At 37.0% G+C, this 19,478-nt stretch overlaps 2 protein-coding genes across 2 annotated transcripts; both read left to right on the top strand.

Moving 5' to 3' along the window:
- Positions 1–574: 574 nt before the first annotated feature.
- On the top strand, positions 575–1,531 carry LOC122482761 (olfactory receptor 10AG1-like). The gene has a single exon (XM_043579058.1). The coding sequence runs from the start codon at positions 590–592 to the stop codon at positions 1,529–1,531; it is 942 nt and encodes a 313-aa protein (XP_043434993.1). The 5' UTR covers positions 575–589.
- An 8,116-nt stretch (positions 1,532–9,647) lies between these two features.
- LOC122484331 (olfactory receptor 10AG1-like) lies at positions 9,648–10,598 on the top strand. The gene has a single exon (XM_043582292.1). The coding sequence runs from the start codon at positions 9,648–9,650 to the stop codon at positions 10,596–10,598; it is 951 nt and encodes a 316-aa protein (XP_043438227.1).
- Positions 10,599–19,478: the final 8,880 nt, after the last annotated feature.

The raw sequence follows: 19,478 nt of genomic DNA, 5'->3' as shown, positions 1-19,478 counted from the left end.
AGTATCTTACCAAAAGGTATTTGTTGCATTCCCCTATGTGTGATAAAATATTCCTTTTTGGGGGTAATTTGCCTAATAATGTGAACTGTATAATAAGAAAATGTATGATCAGGATCAACAAGTATTGTAGGGTAACGACAGTGTTCAAGCAGGCCGTTGAAAATGTACGAGGAAGACAAAGTCTGATAGAGTACTATTGAATGGTGGTGGAGAATAATCATAGAGAACAATAGGACTGTCAAGGAATGAAATGAAAAGTGGGACCAAATGGCAAAGTTGGAGATCTGTCTTCAGTGATTGCCAATTTTTCCACTGTCTGTGCTGAGTAGGGCATAGTTTGGTTTATCCTGGGCTGTATTCAGAAAGTGTATGGAAGAATCTTCAAGGACATTTGAAGGGAGTGTATACAGTGATAATCCATAGGATCTAAACTGAGAAAGTGAGAAATACACAAATAGTAACATTATTAAATTAGAAACAATTACAATGGTTAAGAAAATCAATATAGATATCCTAATGCAATTTAGAAAACAGGTATTGATCTCTTAAGGTAAACTAAAAGTAGAAGCTAAATTTGCCCCTTTTGCAGATGCAACACAAAGAAAAACCACCAGAAGCAAACCTAACTGAACTGATAGAATTTGTTCTCTTGGACTTTGCTGATGTTCCCCATCTCCGGTGGCTTCTGTTTGGATTGTTCTCGGTCATCTATATCGCTATTGTGATGAGTAATGGCATCATATTTCTAATAACAAAATTGGATCCTGCACTTCAGACTCCTATGTACTATTTCCTTGGCAATTTTTCCTTTTTAGAAATCTGCTATGTGTCAGTTACTCTCCCCAGAATGCTTATGAACCTTTGGACCCAGAGAAGAACAATTTCATTAGTTGCCTGTGCCACACAGATGTGCTGTATTCTTGTGTTGGGAGCCACGGAGTGTTTCCTGCTGACAGTGATGGCCTATGACCGCTACGTGGCCATCTGTAACCCTCTGCACTACCCTCTAGTCATGAACCATAAGATCTGTATCCAGCTGGTGGCTGGCTCCTGGATCAGTGGAATTCCAGTCCAGATAGGGCAAACGTTCCAGATTTTCTCTCTGTCCTTTTGTGGCTCCAATTTAATTGACCACTTCTTCTGTGACATCCCCCCAATCCTCAAGCTTGCTTGTGGGGACACATTTGTGAGTGAAATGTTGATCTACATAGCTGCTGTGTTGATTGTCACCATTCCCTTTCTGTTGATACTTATCTCCTATAGCAAAATCATCTCCACAGTCCTTCAATTGCCATCAGCCACAAGTCGGGCCAAAGCCTTCTCCACCTGTTCTTCTCATCTTATTGTCGTGGCGTTGTTCTTTGGATCAGCCGTTATCACTTACCTAAAACCCAAACACAGTCACTCAGCAGGAATTGACAAAGTACTTTCTCTTTTCTACACAATTGTGACTCCCATGTTTAATCCCATGATATACAGTCTAAGGAACAAGGTTGTCATCATGGCATTGAGAAGATTGCTATATAAGTAGTTCACTTCATTAAAAATGTTATACTTATAGGGATTCATTTCTTATATATTGGTACTGAAATTTCAACAGATATTTATATCAAACTGTAATATTTGTCTATACGGTGGTAGCTTTTTTCCAAATTAAAAATTACTTGTAATGTGTAATGCATCAAGTCATAATGTATGTATGTTATCAAATAAAAAATCATTCTATTGGTAATTTTATAGTTTTATTGTGTTTTATTTTCCTCTCTCAGTAATAACTCTTGACAAAGATTGATATCATAGACTTAACTGTAATATAGACACAGTTATATCACTTATTGGAACCCATGTCATTCATTTATATAGAATTATAACAGTCATTTTAAGAACCAGGTTGACAATGAACATTAATATATATATATATATATATAGAGAGAGAGAGAGAGAGAGAGAGAGAGAGAGCAACGACTCTACAAGAAATAATTTCTTAAGGAAAAAGAGCACCTTTCACTGAAAATATAGTTTTATAAATGATTTTGGTGCACTAATACCAGTCAATAGTAAGCATGATATATACTAATATCAGATTAAATATATGTATATAGTATAGTCCTATGATTTGACAAAAGTGAATATTATTAAAATGTTTGCTTCTAATTAAAAGAGGGGAGAAAGTCATAAGAATGTATTTTTAATATACTTTTCTAGAGATGATAGTGTGATGCAAAAATTAGGGAAATGGAAATAAAGTTTCACAAAATATATGTACTATAAAAACACAGACATTGCACATATAACTAGTATGCCACATACACACAGACCCTGCAAATGATCAATAAAAATATTATAACCAGTGTCAACTGTGGATATCTCAGAGAAAAATATTCTCTCATTTTCTCCTTCGTTTTACTGACAGTTACAGTTTATTGCAATAAGTTTGTGTTGTTTGTGTAATCATGAAAATTGCATATGTATTCATAAATATGTATTTATTGTGTATCAAGATAATCATTATGATCAGTTGCTTGTGTTGTTTCTCTGTTTGTACTTATACAAATAACTGTATTGATTTTCAGTATTTATGCCTATCTAATAAATCCTTTGTAAATGTAGGCAACGGATCTCTAAGGAACCATTACCTGTCAGAAATGCTTCCTTCTGATTAAAAACTATGTGATGAAACTTGCACCTTCTTAGCCCATAAGTCAAAAAGTCTGTTCTACTCACTTGCATATGAACATATCAAAACTATAAAAATATAATAGAAACGAAATGGAAATTTAAAAAAATAGAAACACAGTATCAACAATAAAAAATAATCCCAGGAAAATTTCCAAGCAGAAATCAGATAATTCCTGAAGCTTTTATACACAGAATGGAATGAGACAGCTATAAAAAATTCCTTTCATTTTCATTGTCCCTCCTGCCTAAAGAGAAAAAAAAAGTTGAGATAGAAGGGATAACTAACAAGAGGAAAAACATGTAAACCTGTTAACATGCCTAATAGATGTCAACTCATCTAACTTTTATAGAATGGGAAATAAGAGATATGTTCTTGGAGCACCGTGATTATTTTTAGCTAGAAAATGATGTTCTAGGGGCACCTGGGTGGCTCAGTCGGTTGAGCCTCCGACTTCGGCTCAGGTCATGATCTCCCAGTTCATGGGTTCGAGCCCCGCGTCGGGCTCTGTGCTGACAGCTCAGAGCCTCGAGCCTGCTTCGGATTCTGTGTCTCCCACTCTCTCTCTACCCCTCCCCTGCTTGCACTCTCAAAAATAAACAAACATTAGAAAAAAATTTTTTAAAGAAGAATTTGTGAGGGATTGGTATTATTATTATCATTACTACTACTATTATTATTATTTTATTTTATTTTTTTAATTTGGTAGAGTTCACCAGTGAAGCCATCTGGTCTCTAGCTTTTTGTGCATGTAGTGGTATTCAAACTGCTAATCCAGTTACTTTAATCATTATAGGTCTGTTTAAATGTTACATTTTATTTTGTGTGTCACCTGGGGTGTTAACTCTTTCTAGAAAGGCTTCCCTCTGTCTCGTCTGCGTCTAATTGGTTGCTATAAGTAGTTCATATCGTCCGTTGTAATTATTTTCCTTTCTTTAGGATTCGTCATATGAGCACAAAAAATACAGTTTTTAATATTGTCTTTAACTTTTTTTTTAGTTTATTTATTTATTTGGAGAGAGACAGAGACAGTGGGAGCGGGGGAGGGGTACAGAGAGAGAAAGAGAGAGGGAGAATCCCAAGCAGACTCCACGCTGTCCGCACGGAGCCCAAATTGGGCCTGGATCTTACAAAACCTGAGCAGAAACCAAGAGTTGATTACTTAACCCACTGAGACACTCAGGAACCCCTAATTATTGTTTTTAACCTGTTGTCTTAAATATTTGTCCCTAAAATATTTGAAAAGGAAGATAGAAAAAAATATATAAATTTGTACTATGTTATACAGTTATCTATGCAATCACTCTACTAGGGCATCTGTTAGATTTTTGCGAATTTGTGTCACTCTATGGAAATCTGTGCCATTGATTTTTGACAAAAATGCAAATGATTTTCAGCGGAAAAAAAATGTTTGTTTTAACAACACTGGAACAGTTGAACAAACATCTAAAGTACTCGCACCTCAAGTTCATACCTTCTACAATCATTTATTCAAAATGGATCATAGACTTAAATGTAGAATGCTAAACTATATAATTATTATAATAAAATATAAGATAAAATCTTTGCGATCTGGGGTTAAGCAAGAGATCTTAAATATGTCATAAAAAAAAAACCCAGAACCCATTAAAAAAAAAGTTTGTAAATCAGACTTCTCTGAGATTGACATGTCCAGAGAACTAAAACACAAGCCAAAGATGGAAAGATTTGCACATCATACTTCCAAAAAGAAAAAAAAAGGATTGAGAATATACAAAGACCTCCCAAAACTCAATAGTAAGACAAGAAACAGCCTAATTAACAAATGTGCAAAAATTTGAATATTTTTCAAATTTGAATATATCCCTTTTGCTAAAAGGGATATACAGAACTCAAATAATTATGCAAAAGGTGCTCACCATCCTTAGCCACTATTAAAATGCATCCTAGGGGTGCCTGCTCTCTCTCCCTCTCTCTCTCTCCCTCTCTCAAAAGTAAAATGAAATTAGATTAAAATTAAAATGCAAGCTAAAACCACAATAAGATTATGCTACACATATATATTTTAATGGCTAGAATTGAAATAAAAATATAACTCAAAATTGGTGAATAAATATATAATCCTTGAAAATACGAGCTTTTATTTTCTTGATGTTTCTTTATTTTTGAGAGAGAGAGAACATGAGTGGGAGAGGGACAGAGAGAGAGAGGGAGGCACAGAATCTGAAGCAGGTTCCAGATTTTGAGCTGTTAGCAAAGAGCCTGACACAGGGCTCGAACCCACAAACCATGAAATCATGACCTGAGCCACAGTCAGAAACTTAAAAAAACTGAGCCATCCAGGAGCCCCAGATAAGAGCTTTTCAATGCACAGGACTTGATGTTTCCAAAATCTGTTATCCATCCCTCTATTCATTAATATTCATAAACATATGAATCTACTGCTTCCTTTAGGTGGACCTAATACTCCTTCCAATGTATTTTGTGAATGTGTGTCTATATGTGTTTGTTTGTAGCGGGTGTTATAAAACTTTTTCTCTTGTTTTATAATTACTGCACTGAGAGGAGCCACAATGAAGATATCCTTGGCTGAGAACCGGATGCCGCAACTCAGCATTTTAGGTTTTGACAACGGAGGGGAGTTAATGATAATTAGTATTAGCTCGTCCCATGGCAGTACCTAGAGAAATATTTTCTAGCTTCTCTTCCAGTTTGGAGAAGGGGTGTCTCATGACTAAATTTGACATAAGGGATTATGCCTGGAAATTCTGCATGGAGTTTTCAGTTTGCAAGTCTAAAAAGGAGTGAGTGCTTACCTCCAGCCCCCTGCCCACCTTCTGCAGTGTGGGAGGAGGTGATGCGCCTACTTAGCTAACTTGAACATGGAGATGGGAGATTCACGCTGCAGGTGACATAATGGTCCCCATAGCCCTTGACTTCTTACTTCTGAATTTATTTTTATTTTTTTAAGTTTATTATTTATTTTGAGAGAGAGAGAGGCAGAGAGAGACAGAGAATTCCAAGCAGGCTCTACACTGAGAGCTTAAGGGCTTGAACTCACAAACCATGAGATCATGACCTGATCTGAAGTCGGACGCTTAACTGTGTGAGCCACCCAGGCGCCCCTTAAGCTTGCATCTTTATTAGAACATCTTAGTTTATAAGCAATATGTAATTTACTTTTTTTTTTAATTTTTTTTCAACGTTTTTTATTTATTTTTGGGACAGAGAGAGACAGAGCATGAACGGGGGAGGGGCAGAGAGAGAGGGAGACACAGAATCGGAAACAGGCTCCAGGCTCCGAGCCATCAGCCCAGAGCCTGACGCGGGGCTCGAACTCACGGACCGCGAGATCGTGACCTGGCTGAAGTCAGATGCTTAACCGACTGTGCCACCCAGGCGCCCCAATATGTAATTTACTTTATGTAATTTAATAAGTATAATTTATAATTTAATAATTTAATATTACATATTTAAATAAAATTATATTCATATAAATAAATATTTAAATGAATAAAAATATTTAAATATTTATATAAATAAACATTTAAATATAAATATTTATATATTTATATAAATAATACTTGAATACAATTATTAAATATTAACGATTTAATAATCTATGTAAATTTCTGATTGTACAATGCTTATATTTCTTAATGATGACAAAAAAAGTAAGAGACATAGAGAATTTAAAGAAAGAGTAATGTGGCCAGATATGCTTCTGGTTATTGTACCAAATTCCTTGAGTGGCAGGCAGAATGGTTTAGTTCAATTAGAAAGTGACACGGGAAAGGAACTGATCCCAAGGGCAAAGAATGAGTCCTCCTTAAAGAGCACAAGGTGTTGTGACAGTAGACATATTTTAGCAAGTGGTTGACTTCGGTTTCAGATAAAAGTAAATTACCTGCCAAAACTACCGTTCTCATTCTCTCTCTTTTTCAGTCAATAAAGGTAAGCATTATATTTAACCTCAATCCAAACAGGTAAGCATGAATTTTTGTCTGATACTAAGTTCAGTTTTACTAACAATTGTATTTTCGGGGCATCAGCAAACACTGATTTAAGAAAATTTAAAAAGGAATCTGTTTTTGTTATTGCTACTGTGGTTTAATTACAAAACATTGATTCAGATAGTCTGTTTGCTTTTCTGACTTTCATTATTGTACGTTTTATTTTATTTTTGGGACAGAGAGAGACAGAGCATGAACGGGGGAGGGGCAGAGAGAGAGGGAGACACAGAATCAGAAACAGGCTCCAGGCTCCGAGCCATCAGCCCAGAGCCTGACGCAGGGCTCAAACTCACGGACCGCGAGATCGTGACCTGGATGAAGTCAGACGCTTAACCGACTGCGCCACCCAGGTGCCCCATTCATTATTGTAATAGAAAGGAAAATGCAAAGTGCTTTGTAACATAATGGATAAATATACCAGAGATTATTGACATTCTATTATCATCAACATAATCATCACTGTTACCATCTTGGATGCCAACATGTAAAACTACTGTGTGTTAAGCATGTATCTAAGTAGTTTGAATGCATTAAACCTGGAAATCATATCCCCTGAAAATTTAATTATACATAACTAAGGAACGAGATAGTGAATGGACCTTATGGAAATGGGTTTGCATCCTACTAATACCAAAGGTATTCTTTGCTTGTTAAGAGTTAGGTTCCATGATAAATGAATCTGAAGATGCTACAGAGATATCGGCATGTTTTCACTTTTATCTTTAGAGACTTCTAAAGGAAAAAGCCTTCTGAATTGCATTCACCAAATTCTGATTGTTTATTTCTTACCTCCCATTTGATTTTATAAACTTGTTCTGCATATAAGCATTACGTACATTGTAATGATAGTTGTAATTGATATCACGAGCTCTCTATTAAAAAAAAAAAAGAGTCATTATTTTAGTGGGAAGACCAGAGAAAGAAACAGAAAACGTCTGAATTAAAAACAAAGTTGGCTAGGGGGCACCTGGGTGGCTCAGTTGGTTCAGTGTCCAACCTTGGCTCAGGTCATGATCTCACGATTCGTGGGTTCAAGCCCCATGTCAGGCTCTGTGCTGACAGCTCAGAGCCTGGAGCCTGCTTCCGATTCTGTGTCTTCCTCTCTCTCTTTCTCTGCCCCTCCCCTGCTTATTCATTCAACAAACAATTTAAATAACTGTTCAAATACTGGATTGGATTTTATGTTGAGTGAAACAGGTGAATAAAATATGATTTGTGGTTAAAGGTGTGTATGATGGCATGGTGAAAACACACACACACACACACACACACACACACACACACAAACACACCCTGGCTGTGTCATCTTGTATGCCACCTAACAGCTACTAATTTCTGACCATCTTACAGACTCACCTATAGCGTTTTTACATTCCTTGGAACCAAATTTACATTGGGAGAATTGTATAATAGCAGGGCAAGGTCTACACGCCTTTATCACTTTAAATATGTAGTTTGGAATATTGTAGATTGTAAAAGAAATTATCATTTAATTTTCCTTCTCTCAGCCACAGAAAATCCTCAGTATTGTCAGGTTTTGCATGGACTATTGTTCCTGCCCCATTTCTGCCTACATTTTTGTACTGACATTTTGACTATTGTCCATATTCAATACCTTTAGAGTATGGTTATAGGTGTGTATTTTCTTTGCAACGAGTTAGTCTCTATTGGCTTTCAAATTAGTTAACTCATTATATGCAAGTTATCTAGGACAGATTGAAAACAAGGAAACAATTTGCTATTTCTACAAGACTGAATGAAAAGAGTATAATTCACACACACACACACACACACACACACACACCACAGAAAACATGCGTAATCTATATATACCAGGAGGGAGAGAGGCAGGGGAAGTCTGCATTTTGGGTAAGAACCCATGCTTACACCGGAGAGGCTATTCCAAAGAAACAACAAATTTGACTCCTTTGTAATTTATTCAAGAAGTTAGTAAATCACATTTTTGGGAAAAAATATACTATGCATTTCATAGAAAAATGTATAGAATATCAAAAGAAGCTTATAATCTAGTTATACAAATGACAAAATTACATAATAAAGATGAGCAATTCACCCCAATACACTCATGTGCATGAACACAGACACATATGTGTGCAAGGAAAAGACAGGATGGGTTAAATGGAATCAGCAGAATAATTGCAATTATTGAGGATATGGGTAATTTAGAGAGATCTCAGAGATGAGTTTGATCAATATTTCTTTTATATGGGAAATGTGTGAGGGGTATACATTGTAATTGGGATTGCTTTTTTGAACAAAAATGCCTCTGAGTATTTCTGAACACATAGACCATTTTAGACCTCCTTTTCTCTCCACTGCAAAATATGAGAAAAATACGACTGCTTATTTCGTGGATCTTACACCGAAACACACATTTTTAAAGATTAAATAACACCCCATAATATTTAGCGGTCAGCTCATCAATTTTGTCTTATAGTAAAACAGCTGAAATATGCAGAATGTCAAAGTTAAACCCACAAAAACCCACTACTTTGAAAAATGAACTACATTCGTTCATAAAACCTATTCAGGTGACTTACAAGATATTGACTTGTGAAGTGAAATTAATTTTGAAATTGATATTCACAGAAAACAGATTTGGGAGGAAAACACAATAGAGTGAAAGCATGAAATCATTGTCAGGATTGAAGATAAATTCAGATTTTGCAATTTCGAATGTTCAGATGGAGAGCAAAATTACAATGACATATCTTCAGAAACAAAAAAAAATAATTCATAGCAGAAAAAAAGACTAGGGGGATTTTTCTTCTTACAAATACATTTAATAATAATGAAAAATACACCTCACCACACTTTTAGAGCGCTGGAAGTTATAGATTTGTTTTAATAGGTAACTGGGAAACTTGGGAAGCATGCCATCCTCTTTATGTATCAGAAGAAAACAAGAGCCAAAGGAATCAGAGTGACCTGTACTTCTGATTAAATCATTCCCACAGATGAAATGTGACGAGGTGAAAGCAGATGATAATACTTCCACCATAAAGCAATTTGTGCTCTTGGGATTTTCTGACCTTCCAAACCTCCAACGGTTACTATTTGGAGTGTTCTCCACCATTTACGTCATTATCTTAATTGGAAATAGCCTCGTAATAACAATAACCAGGCTTGACAAGGAACTACAGAAACCCATGTATTTTTTCCTGGCGCATCTTTCCTCGTTGGAAATCTGTTACGTGTCCGTCACTCTCCCTAGGATTCTGGTGAACCTTTGGACTCAGGATAGAAGCATTTCTATGCTGGGCTGTGCCTCCCAGATGTGCTTCTTCCTCGCGTTGGGAGCCACTGAGTGTTTCCTCCTGACAGTAATGGCCTATGACCGCTACGTGGCCATTTGTAACCCTCTGCACTACCCTCTAGTCATGAACCAGAAGATGTGTATCCAACTGGCTGTTGGCTCCTGGATCGGTGGAGTCCCAGTCCAGATAGGACAAACATGTCAGATTTTCTCTCTGCATTTCTGTAATTCTAACCAAATCAACCACTTCTTCTGCGACATACCCCCCATCCTACGGCTAGCCTGTGGGGACCTCTTTGTACATGAGATATCAGTCTATGTAGTAGCTATGTTGTTTGTCACACTTCCTTTTGTGTTGATACTTGTCTCTTACAGCAAAATCATTTCCACCATTCTCAAGTTGCCAACCGCCAGGGGACGGGCCAAAGCTTTTTCCACCTGTTCTTCCCACCTGCTGGTCGTGTTTTTATTCTTTGGATCTGCTACCATTACCTACTTAAGGCCCAAGTCCAATCACTCTGCAGGAACTGACAGACTGCTCTCTCTTTTCTATACCACAGTGACGCCAATGTTTAATCCCCTGATATACAGTCTTAGGAACAAGGATGTGACTGCAGCCCTGAGAAAACTATTACTTAAAAAAATGGCATGATGAGTTTAGCTGTCCACGTTTTAGCCGCTCGCCACACGGGTATCAGGGAAACATTTCAAATCTCTACACTCCCTTTAAGGAATTAGCCACTTCCAGCTTATGATAGACTTCTAGATGCAATAAGTTGTATCCAGCCTACAATTTATTGTGCTTGGACACATACCAGGCAAATTAATCTGTCTTCAGTGCTCCAAGCCTAACGAGTAATCCCAACCCAGGAATAAAATAGTAATGTGCACCACAGATTTCATATGAAATTAGAACATAAATGAAATTCATATAAAATAGAACTCCATCTTTCAAGATTTTTCACTTGATTACGCTAAACAGTGTATGAGATTATTTACCTAAATATTTTCTTCAATCTTCACACTTGTATTTGTTAACATTCTTTGATCCTAGAGGTGCCTGGGTGGCTTAGTTGGTTATAAGTGCCCAACTCTTGATTTTGGTTCAGGTCGTAATCTCATGGTCATGAGCTCGAGCCCTGAGTCTGGCTCCGTGCTGAGAATGGAGCCTGCTTAAGAGTTTCTCTCTTTCTCTGCCCCTCTTCCACATGCGTGCTCACCGTCTCTCTCTCTCTCTCTCTCCCTCTCTCTCTCTCTCTCTCACAAAAAAAAATAATAAAAGTTAAACAACAATAATGAAAAACTTTCTTTGATTCTATAGTCAGAGACTGGAAATGGCACATAAACAATAAATGTTGAATGAGTGAATCTACTAAGTGAATAGGTGAATTAATATGGTTGTGATATACCTCAGATTCTTGGCCAAATAAGAGATTTCAGAGCATCAGCGAACATTGAAAGCATATTTATTTAACCTACTATGCAGCAACGTGGAGTCACTCCGATCATAATACCAAAAGAAAATCTTACATTCAGTTCACTTTCTTCCTAGTAACTTCCAGCCAGAAGTTATTGCACATATTTCTTAATGTATATTTACTTTTTAAGAGAGACAGAGTGCAAGTGGGGGAGGGGCAGAGAGAAAGGGAGACACAGAATCTGAAGCAGCTTCCAGGCCCCACCCTGTCAGCTCAGAGCCCAACTCGGGGCTTGAACCCATGAACCGTGAGATCATGACCTGAGCCAAATTCAGGTGCTTAACCAACTGAGCCATCCAGGCACCCCTGAACATATTTCTATGTTTAACTCAATAATTTTGGCCTCAAAGTAATTTGCTTTTAATTTTTTCATTTATTCTTTAATAGAACTCTGAACAGCTACTCCTATGCCAATTCATATTTTAAAAGTAAAGTATCTATGGGGTGCCTGGGTGGCTTAGTCTGTTGGTTCAGTCAGTTAAGAGTCCGACTTCGTCTCAGGTCATGAGCTCACAGTTCATAAGTTCGGTTGAGCAACCAGCTTCAGCTCAGGTCATGATCTCGCAGTCTGTGAGTTCGAGCCCAGCGTTGGGCTCTGTGCGGACCACTCAGAGCCTGGACCCTGCTTCAGATTCTGTGTCTCCCTCTTTCTCTGCCTCTCCCCTGCTCTCTCTCTCTCTCTCCCTCTCTCTCTCTCTCAAAAATAAATACACGTTAAAAATTTTTAAAGAAAATAAAATATCCATGAGTTTGAAAGTGAAGGAATGTGTTACAGGTTATTTCAGATTTATGCAAAGTCCTTACAGTAGCATTTACCTTAGTGTGCCTATTCTTTTATGCCTTCCACCCTTTCTAAAATGTTGGAAATTTTTAAACCTTTGAACTGGTTTTATCAAGGAAAGGGATCACCTGTCAATAGAACCACGAATGCCTGTCTCCCAATCCCAGATCTCAAGCCAGTCACTGTCATGAAGAGATTATTGAGTGCATCTGTATCTGAGACTTCTGTTAGTAGTTCTTTGACAATTATTATGTTCAATAGTTTTAGCTGTAATTGTACATATACTTATAAAACAATATTAGCTCCCGTTCTTTATTTTTTAATGTGTTTATTTATTTTTGAGAGAGAGAGCATGAGTAGGGGAGGGGTAGGGGGGGGCAGAGGATCCGAAGCAGGCTCTGTACTGATAGCAGTGAGTCCGATGCAGGGCTCAAACTTATGAACTATGAGATCATGACCTGAGCCAAGTAGGACATTCAACCGACACAGCCACCCAAGTACCCCTTGCCTCTTTTTTAGATGGCTATATTTTATGTCATTAACCTTTTACATCTTCTACAATCTAACATAATGTACTACCTTTATTTATTTAGGTATTTTATCCATGAAGTATATGTGTTTATATCCCTTCCCATTAATGTTTTATACACCAATTTTATATGGTTATGATAAAGCCCATGATGGTGATAATTATGGTGATGATAGTGATGATAAAGATATGAGTGGTGGTGTTTTCTGTTTCTGACATTTAGTAAAGCTCGAATCACAATATGATGGAAATAGTGTTATCCCAAGAGTTCAGACAACTAAATTTTAATCTTTGCTTTACCCATATCTTGAGCAATTCATTTAGCTACTTTTTCATTACATTAAAGAACAGCAATTCAACTGAGTATATCTTAAAGTTATTATTGGCTTTTGTCAGTAATTCATGAATTGGGTAGTATCCAATTCAACAGGTAGGAAGGAGCTCCAAAGAGGTATACAAGGCAAGGGGACTTTACAGGCAGGAAGAAGCAGGAACAAGGAAGTTATGCTAGGCAAAAATTGAATTGGTTACGGCAAAATTACTTTCCTTATAAGGCATGGAGGGATAGATCAGGCAGATTACCAAGCTTGATTACCTTGATTGAGTGGTTTTAGATTACATTTTTGGGAAAGCCAAAACTGGAGCTAAGTTTTCGTTTGGTGATGTGGGGCTTAACATAAGCGACTCTATTTTGGACCTGTTGTCTTTAACAATTCACAATTAATAAAATGGCAAAAACATACTATATTCTATGAACTCCCGGGATTATTATAAGGATCAATATATACCTGGCATGGAGAAGCATTTGGAAGAGTTTAAAGCACCAAAAATGGTAGTGTTGGCTGTTTTTCTCAGGGAAATCACTAGCTGTGTTGTATTTTATATTCAAATACATAGAGATAATCAATTCTACGGCTATTTTTGAGGGAATGGGATATTCCACAATATGAATTACCTAGGGAATAAAACCTATTTATTTACAAATTAGAATTATTTTCCTATTACTTTATTTATGCTCAGTTTTTAAAAATATGTTACTTAATTCCTTGCTCATCTAAACAAGGATTATGGAACAGAGCTAAATATACATTAACACTCAAATGAAATATAACATTTATATCATTATGAACTCAGTGTCAATTAAGAATTGTATGATTACGACTTCCTTAATACTTTTACAAAATTCCTTGAAACCTTTGTTTTTTCTATTTTTGTATCCTTTGCCTTCCCAATCTGTTAATTCACAATGAGACAGACTCTGGAAATTACTATGTGGATTCGTTTAATTATATATGATATCCCTTATGGCTAATATAATTGAGGCGGATTGAAATTTATGAGCCACAAACTGTATTTAGTTTATAAAATTGATAATCTGACCTTACACATAATTCTCTGACTAACCCATGATTGTTAGTGAGGGATTCACACATTTTTTTGATATAAAGACCAAGAAATTATTCTCATGCACCTTCCTTTTTTTTCCTGATTTTTATATTATACCAATCTTCTAGATAGTGCCATTTTCTGACTTCTGGCCACTCAACATATGGGGAATGCAGTATATAACTTGGCGCTCCATTTGCTAAAGATTTACATTGTTATGTCAAAATAGGCGTGTCAGTATATACATCATCAAGAATATGTATATTTGATGAGAAAGGAAACATGCACATTCCTGTCTAAACTTGTATTAGATGAGTGTTACTATTTGTAGAAGATTGCCTCTTCCCAAGGGCTATTTACACATTGTGACAACTTTGACATAATGTTCCTCTGAAGAAAACACTATTAAAAAATAAGCAGAGGGGCACCTGGGTGGCGCAGTCGGTTAAGCGTCCGACTTCAGCCAGGTCACGATCTCGGGGTCCGGGAGTTCGAACCCCGCGTGGGGCTCTGGGCTGATGGCTCAGAGCCTGGAGCCTGTTTCCGATTCTGTGTCTCCCTCTCTCTCTGCCCCTCCCGTGTTCATGCTCTGTCTCTCTCTGTCCCAAAAATAAATAAACGTTGAAAAAAAATTTAAAAAAAAATAAGCAGAGAGACACCTGGGTGGCTCAGTCAGTTAAGCAACTGACTCTTGGTTTCGGCTCAGATCATGGTCTCATGGTTCATGGGATTGAGCCCCACATGGGGCTCTGCGCTGACAATGCAAAGCCTGCTTGGTATTCTTGCTCCCACTCTCTCTGCCCCTTTCCCTCCTCTGCTCATGTGCGTGCGCACACACACACACACACACACACACACACACACGTTCTCTCTCTCTCTCTCTCTCTCTCTCTCTCTCAAAATAAAGAACTTTGAAAAATAAGAATAGTTACCTATAGGAATGTAGTAATTATATTTTACAAAAGCTTATGTTATCAAAGGATGGTATGACATATGAAAAATATGTGTCTTTACAGGATATATAAAAGATTTTAACATACTGCTTTCAGTCACAAAGTACTATGTGGCCTATTTTCTCTAGTGACTTCTAGAGGCTAAGCATACTACTTGGCTGGCCAATGGCCAGAAAGGAAACAAGTTCTTCAGTCCTGAAACCTCAGAGAACTGAATTCTGTTAATAGTCTAATAGAGCAAGGAAATGGAGTACTCACAAGAGCTCCAGAAAGAAGTGCAGCCCTGCCCATACCTTGATTTTTGCTCATTGAGACTCATGTAGCACCTACGATCCACGGAGCTCTAAGATAATAAGTGTGTATTATTAGGGGCACCCGGGTGGTTCAGTCAGTTAAGCATCTGACTTCATCTCAGGTCATGATCTCTAAGACCCACATCAGGCTCTCTGCTGGCCATGCAGAGACCACTTGGGATCCTCTTTCTTGATCTCTCTCAGCCCCTCCCCCACTGTGTTTTCTCTCAAAAATCAATAAGCATTAAAAAAATAAAAGTGCGTTATTACAAGTCAACCCATTTGTGATAATTTATTACAATAGCAATAGAAAACGAATACGGAGATTCACATATAATGTGGGAGATGTTGTAGCCTGCCTCAGAACATACTGATGTAAATCTTCTATCCTATAACCAATGTAACTACAGAGTTTGAGGACTTTAAACGCTCAACCTTCCAGCTCCCTTCCAGCTAAGTATGAGCGGATGACTCCATGTTGACTGAGGTGATAAATGTAGATCTCAGCTAGTGGCTCTATCTTTTGCTTCCATTTTCTTTCCTTCCTGAAAGGTTGCAGACGTCATATCTAAGAATGGAAAATCAGGAAGATGAGAGAAACAGGGCTTTCTGGTATCATGTTAAAAGCCCTGGACTATTTCCCCCATTCCCCAGAAATTTTGATGTGTGAAGCAAATAAATATGTTTTATTGTATATGCCTAAATACAACCCTAAAGGAGAATACACCTACAATATTAATGGTTCACAGTGTTTGGCGGTGAATAGTACCTCTGTAATTTATTTTCAGCTTGTGCAGAAGTCCTTTTTGTGGTAGGCAATGTTTCTCAGAAATGAAAATTCTTGGTACTTTTAATGAGTGTGATAAGACTGAACACTTTGGGTGTTTAAAGGATGCTTTTCTTCACTTCGCGTGTATTTAAGACATCTTCTGATGTACGAACTTCTGTAGATATAGAAGGTTGGGAATACAAACCCATTTTATTAGTACTTGGCAAAAATTTAATTTATGACAAGTATCAATAGGAGAGTAGCAAAAAAAGTCTAAGAATGACCCATTGAGATTTCAAAGAAAAGATGTGTATATTTCTCTAGGTATGGCTCTTCCAATTAAATCATATGCCAGACATTGGATGATTTGGAAGAAGTTCCTTCACAAATCTGTCACATTAAAAGAAATATATTTCACTGTGTCTAATATCAACTTTGCTCCACTCCTGGATGATTTTGGCCTTAGAAAAACATCGCTAAATCTGTGGATTTTACAGATATTCTTTATTCCTTGGCTTCCAAAGAATATGACCTCTTCACCATTATTTGAAATAGTATCCCAAAGTAAGGAAAACTATTTCAAGATCTTATGATTAATAGTACCTCATCAGGGGCTCCTGGGTGGCTCAGTCGGTTAAGCATCCGACTTCGGCTCAGGTCATGATCTCGCAGTTCATGAGTTCGAGCCCTGTGTCAGGCTCTATGCTGACAGCTCAAAGCCTGGAGCCTGCTTCAGATTCTATGTCTCCCTCTCTCTCTGCCCCTCCCCCACTCACACTCCTTCCCTCTCTCTCTGCCTCTCTCTCTCAAAAATAAAGATTAAAAATTTTTTTTTAAATAGCACCTGTATCAGTAGTGACTTGTGGTTACTTTTTAATCTATGTTTCCTTTGAGCATTCATGCAACCATGATAAGTTCCCATAACTAATATTTCATCATCAAGATAAAGTCTGCTAAATACTGACAAATGGTCTCATAAGGAAGTATGATTTATCGTCTTGATTTGATGGGCTTCAATTTCTTGTATTTGAAATATAAGACAAATTTAACAGTTTGTGCAAATGTTTTAGTAATATTTGTAAAATATTATAAAATATCATAAAAACCATATGTGCTCTGTTCTATCATTCACCATTGTCTGTGCCCATTTCTACAGGCTCTGTTGACTACTTGAGAATGTCCGTGACAAACAAAAGTCAGCTCTGGGGAGCAAGAAAGACCTCCTTCCAGTATCTGAGATTATTTTTAAATATGCAGGCTGACCTTGGAAAGAGTTTCTTAAATGGAGTTTCCAAGAGAGATTGTTTGTAAAATGGGATTAAAATATAATCTTTAGACTGGATCAAGGAAATGGAATATACAGCCTCTTAGTGATGCCTTTGTCAATTGGTAGCATTATAAGATTTATTTTTAGTTTACACACAGTAAGTTTTAAATTTATATACAAAGTAAAATTCTTTCTTTTCAGTCTAAGTTCTCTGAGATTTGACACATTCATGGAGGTGTATAATCACTAACATGATTAAGGCTCAGTCCCAGCACTCTCCAAAATTCTCACCTGTTGCCTTTTTGCAGTTGATAATTCCCACCAATGGTATCACCAGGCAACCTTCCTCTGTCCCTATAGCTTTCCGTTTTTCAGAATGTCGTATAAATAGAATCAGACAGTAAAATCTTTTAAGTCTGGCTTCTTTCACTTGGCATAAAGCATTTGGCATCTACAATGCTGTTGCATGCATTAATAGAATCTGTTCATTTTAATTGCTGAGTAGTGTTCCAATGTATGAGGTACTGAAGTTTGTTATCCATTTCCTAGATGGACAGCATTCATGTTGTTTCCACTTTTTAGTTGTTTTAAACAAAACTACCCTGAATGTTTTGTCTATATATATATATAGTGTGTGTGTGTGTGTGTGTGTGTGTGTGTGTGTAAACACAAAGTTTCACTTCACTATGATAAACACCCAACATGGGACTTTCGGGTAAATACATAAGGTAAATGTATAGTGAACTTTAATTTCAATTTAATGAAATTCAATTTCTTTTTTTCTTCCTTCATGATTCATGCTTTTGGGGTTGTGTTTATGTATTTTTTGCCTAACCCAAGGTCACAGGGTATCTCCTATGTTTATTCTAAAACAGTCACAATTATACTTTTATATTTACATCTATGATCCATTTTAATGATATTTACCAAAAAACAAGCTTTTTATTTCACTAATTTTCTCTGCTCTTTTTCTGTGTTAATGTCATTGATTGCTGCTCTAATCTGAGTTGTTTTCTTTGGTCTGTTTACTTTGGATTTATTTTTCTCTTGTTTGTCTAGTTTCTTATCATGGAAGCCTAGATTATTGGGCATTTTTTTTCTTTTCAAATGTAAGACTTATTTAATTATTTTGTTATAACAGATAAATTTTTATCTTAGTAGGATATTTTTTATTATGGTAGGATTTATATGGCAGCTTTCTGGTGTCATCAGGGAACAAGATTGCAGGAATAAGAAAAGGCAGATGTCTCCATCCCCCTACCAATATTTTAAATTGAGAAAATTGTAGAATCACATGAATTTATGAGAAATAACACAGGGAGCTCATTTTTATAATTTTCCCAGTTTCTTCTCTTGGCATATTTTACAAAATTATAATATAATATCAAAACCAGAATACTGACATGAATACAATATTGGTCTTATTCCAATTTCCCCAGTTTTTAAAGAATTTTTCTTTAACGTTTACTTATTTTTGAGAGACAGAGAGAGTGCAAACAGGGGAGGGACGGAGAGAGAGAGGGAGACACAGAATGTGAAGCAGGCTCCAGGCTCTGAGCTGTCAGCACAAAGCCCAACCTGGGGCTCGAACTCACAGACTGTGAGATCATGACCTGAGCTGAAGTAGGATGCTTAACTGACTGAGCTCCCCAGGTGCCCCACACCAATCTCCCCAGTTTTACCTGTACTCAGTTGTGTGTGTGAGCACACACATACACCTGTGCTCCATGTTTCCCTCTTATATCATCTCCTTCATTCTGAAGAGCTGCCTCAGTATGTCTTCTGGAGCAGGTGCACTGGTGATAGATTCTAATACTATTCCCTCATCTAAGAACAGTGGGGATGTTTACATCATGGAAATTATCAAGTGCTACAAATCAGGGTTTCCTTTTACTTTTCTTTCTTCCTTTCTGGGTATGTCTTTATGTCTCTGTCTCTGTCTCTGTCATCTCTCATCTCTCTCTCTCTCTCTCTCTCTCTCTCTCTCTCTCTGTCTCATCTCTTTCTCTCTCTCTCTCTTTCTCCATCATTATCTTTTCTATTGGTTCTGTTCTGATGGAGACCCCTGTCTAACAT

The sequence above is a fragment of the Prionailurus bengalensis genome, chromosome D1 (genome assembly GCF_016509475.1).
Source record: "Prionailurus bengalensis isolate Pbe53 chromosome D1, Fcat_Pben_1.1_paternal_pri, whole genome shotgun sequence".
NCBI lineage: Eukaryota > Metazoa > Chordata > Mammalia > Carnivora > Felidae > Prionailurus > Prionailurus bengalensis.
The sequence above is the reverse complement of the archived record's forward strand: the minus strand, read 5'-3'. Positions and strand labels throughout refer to the sequence as shown.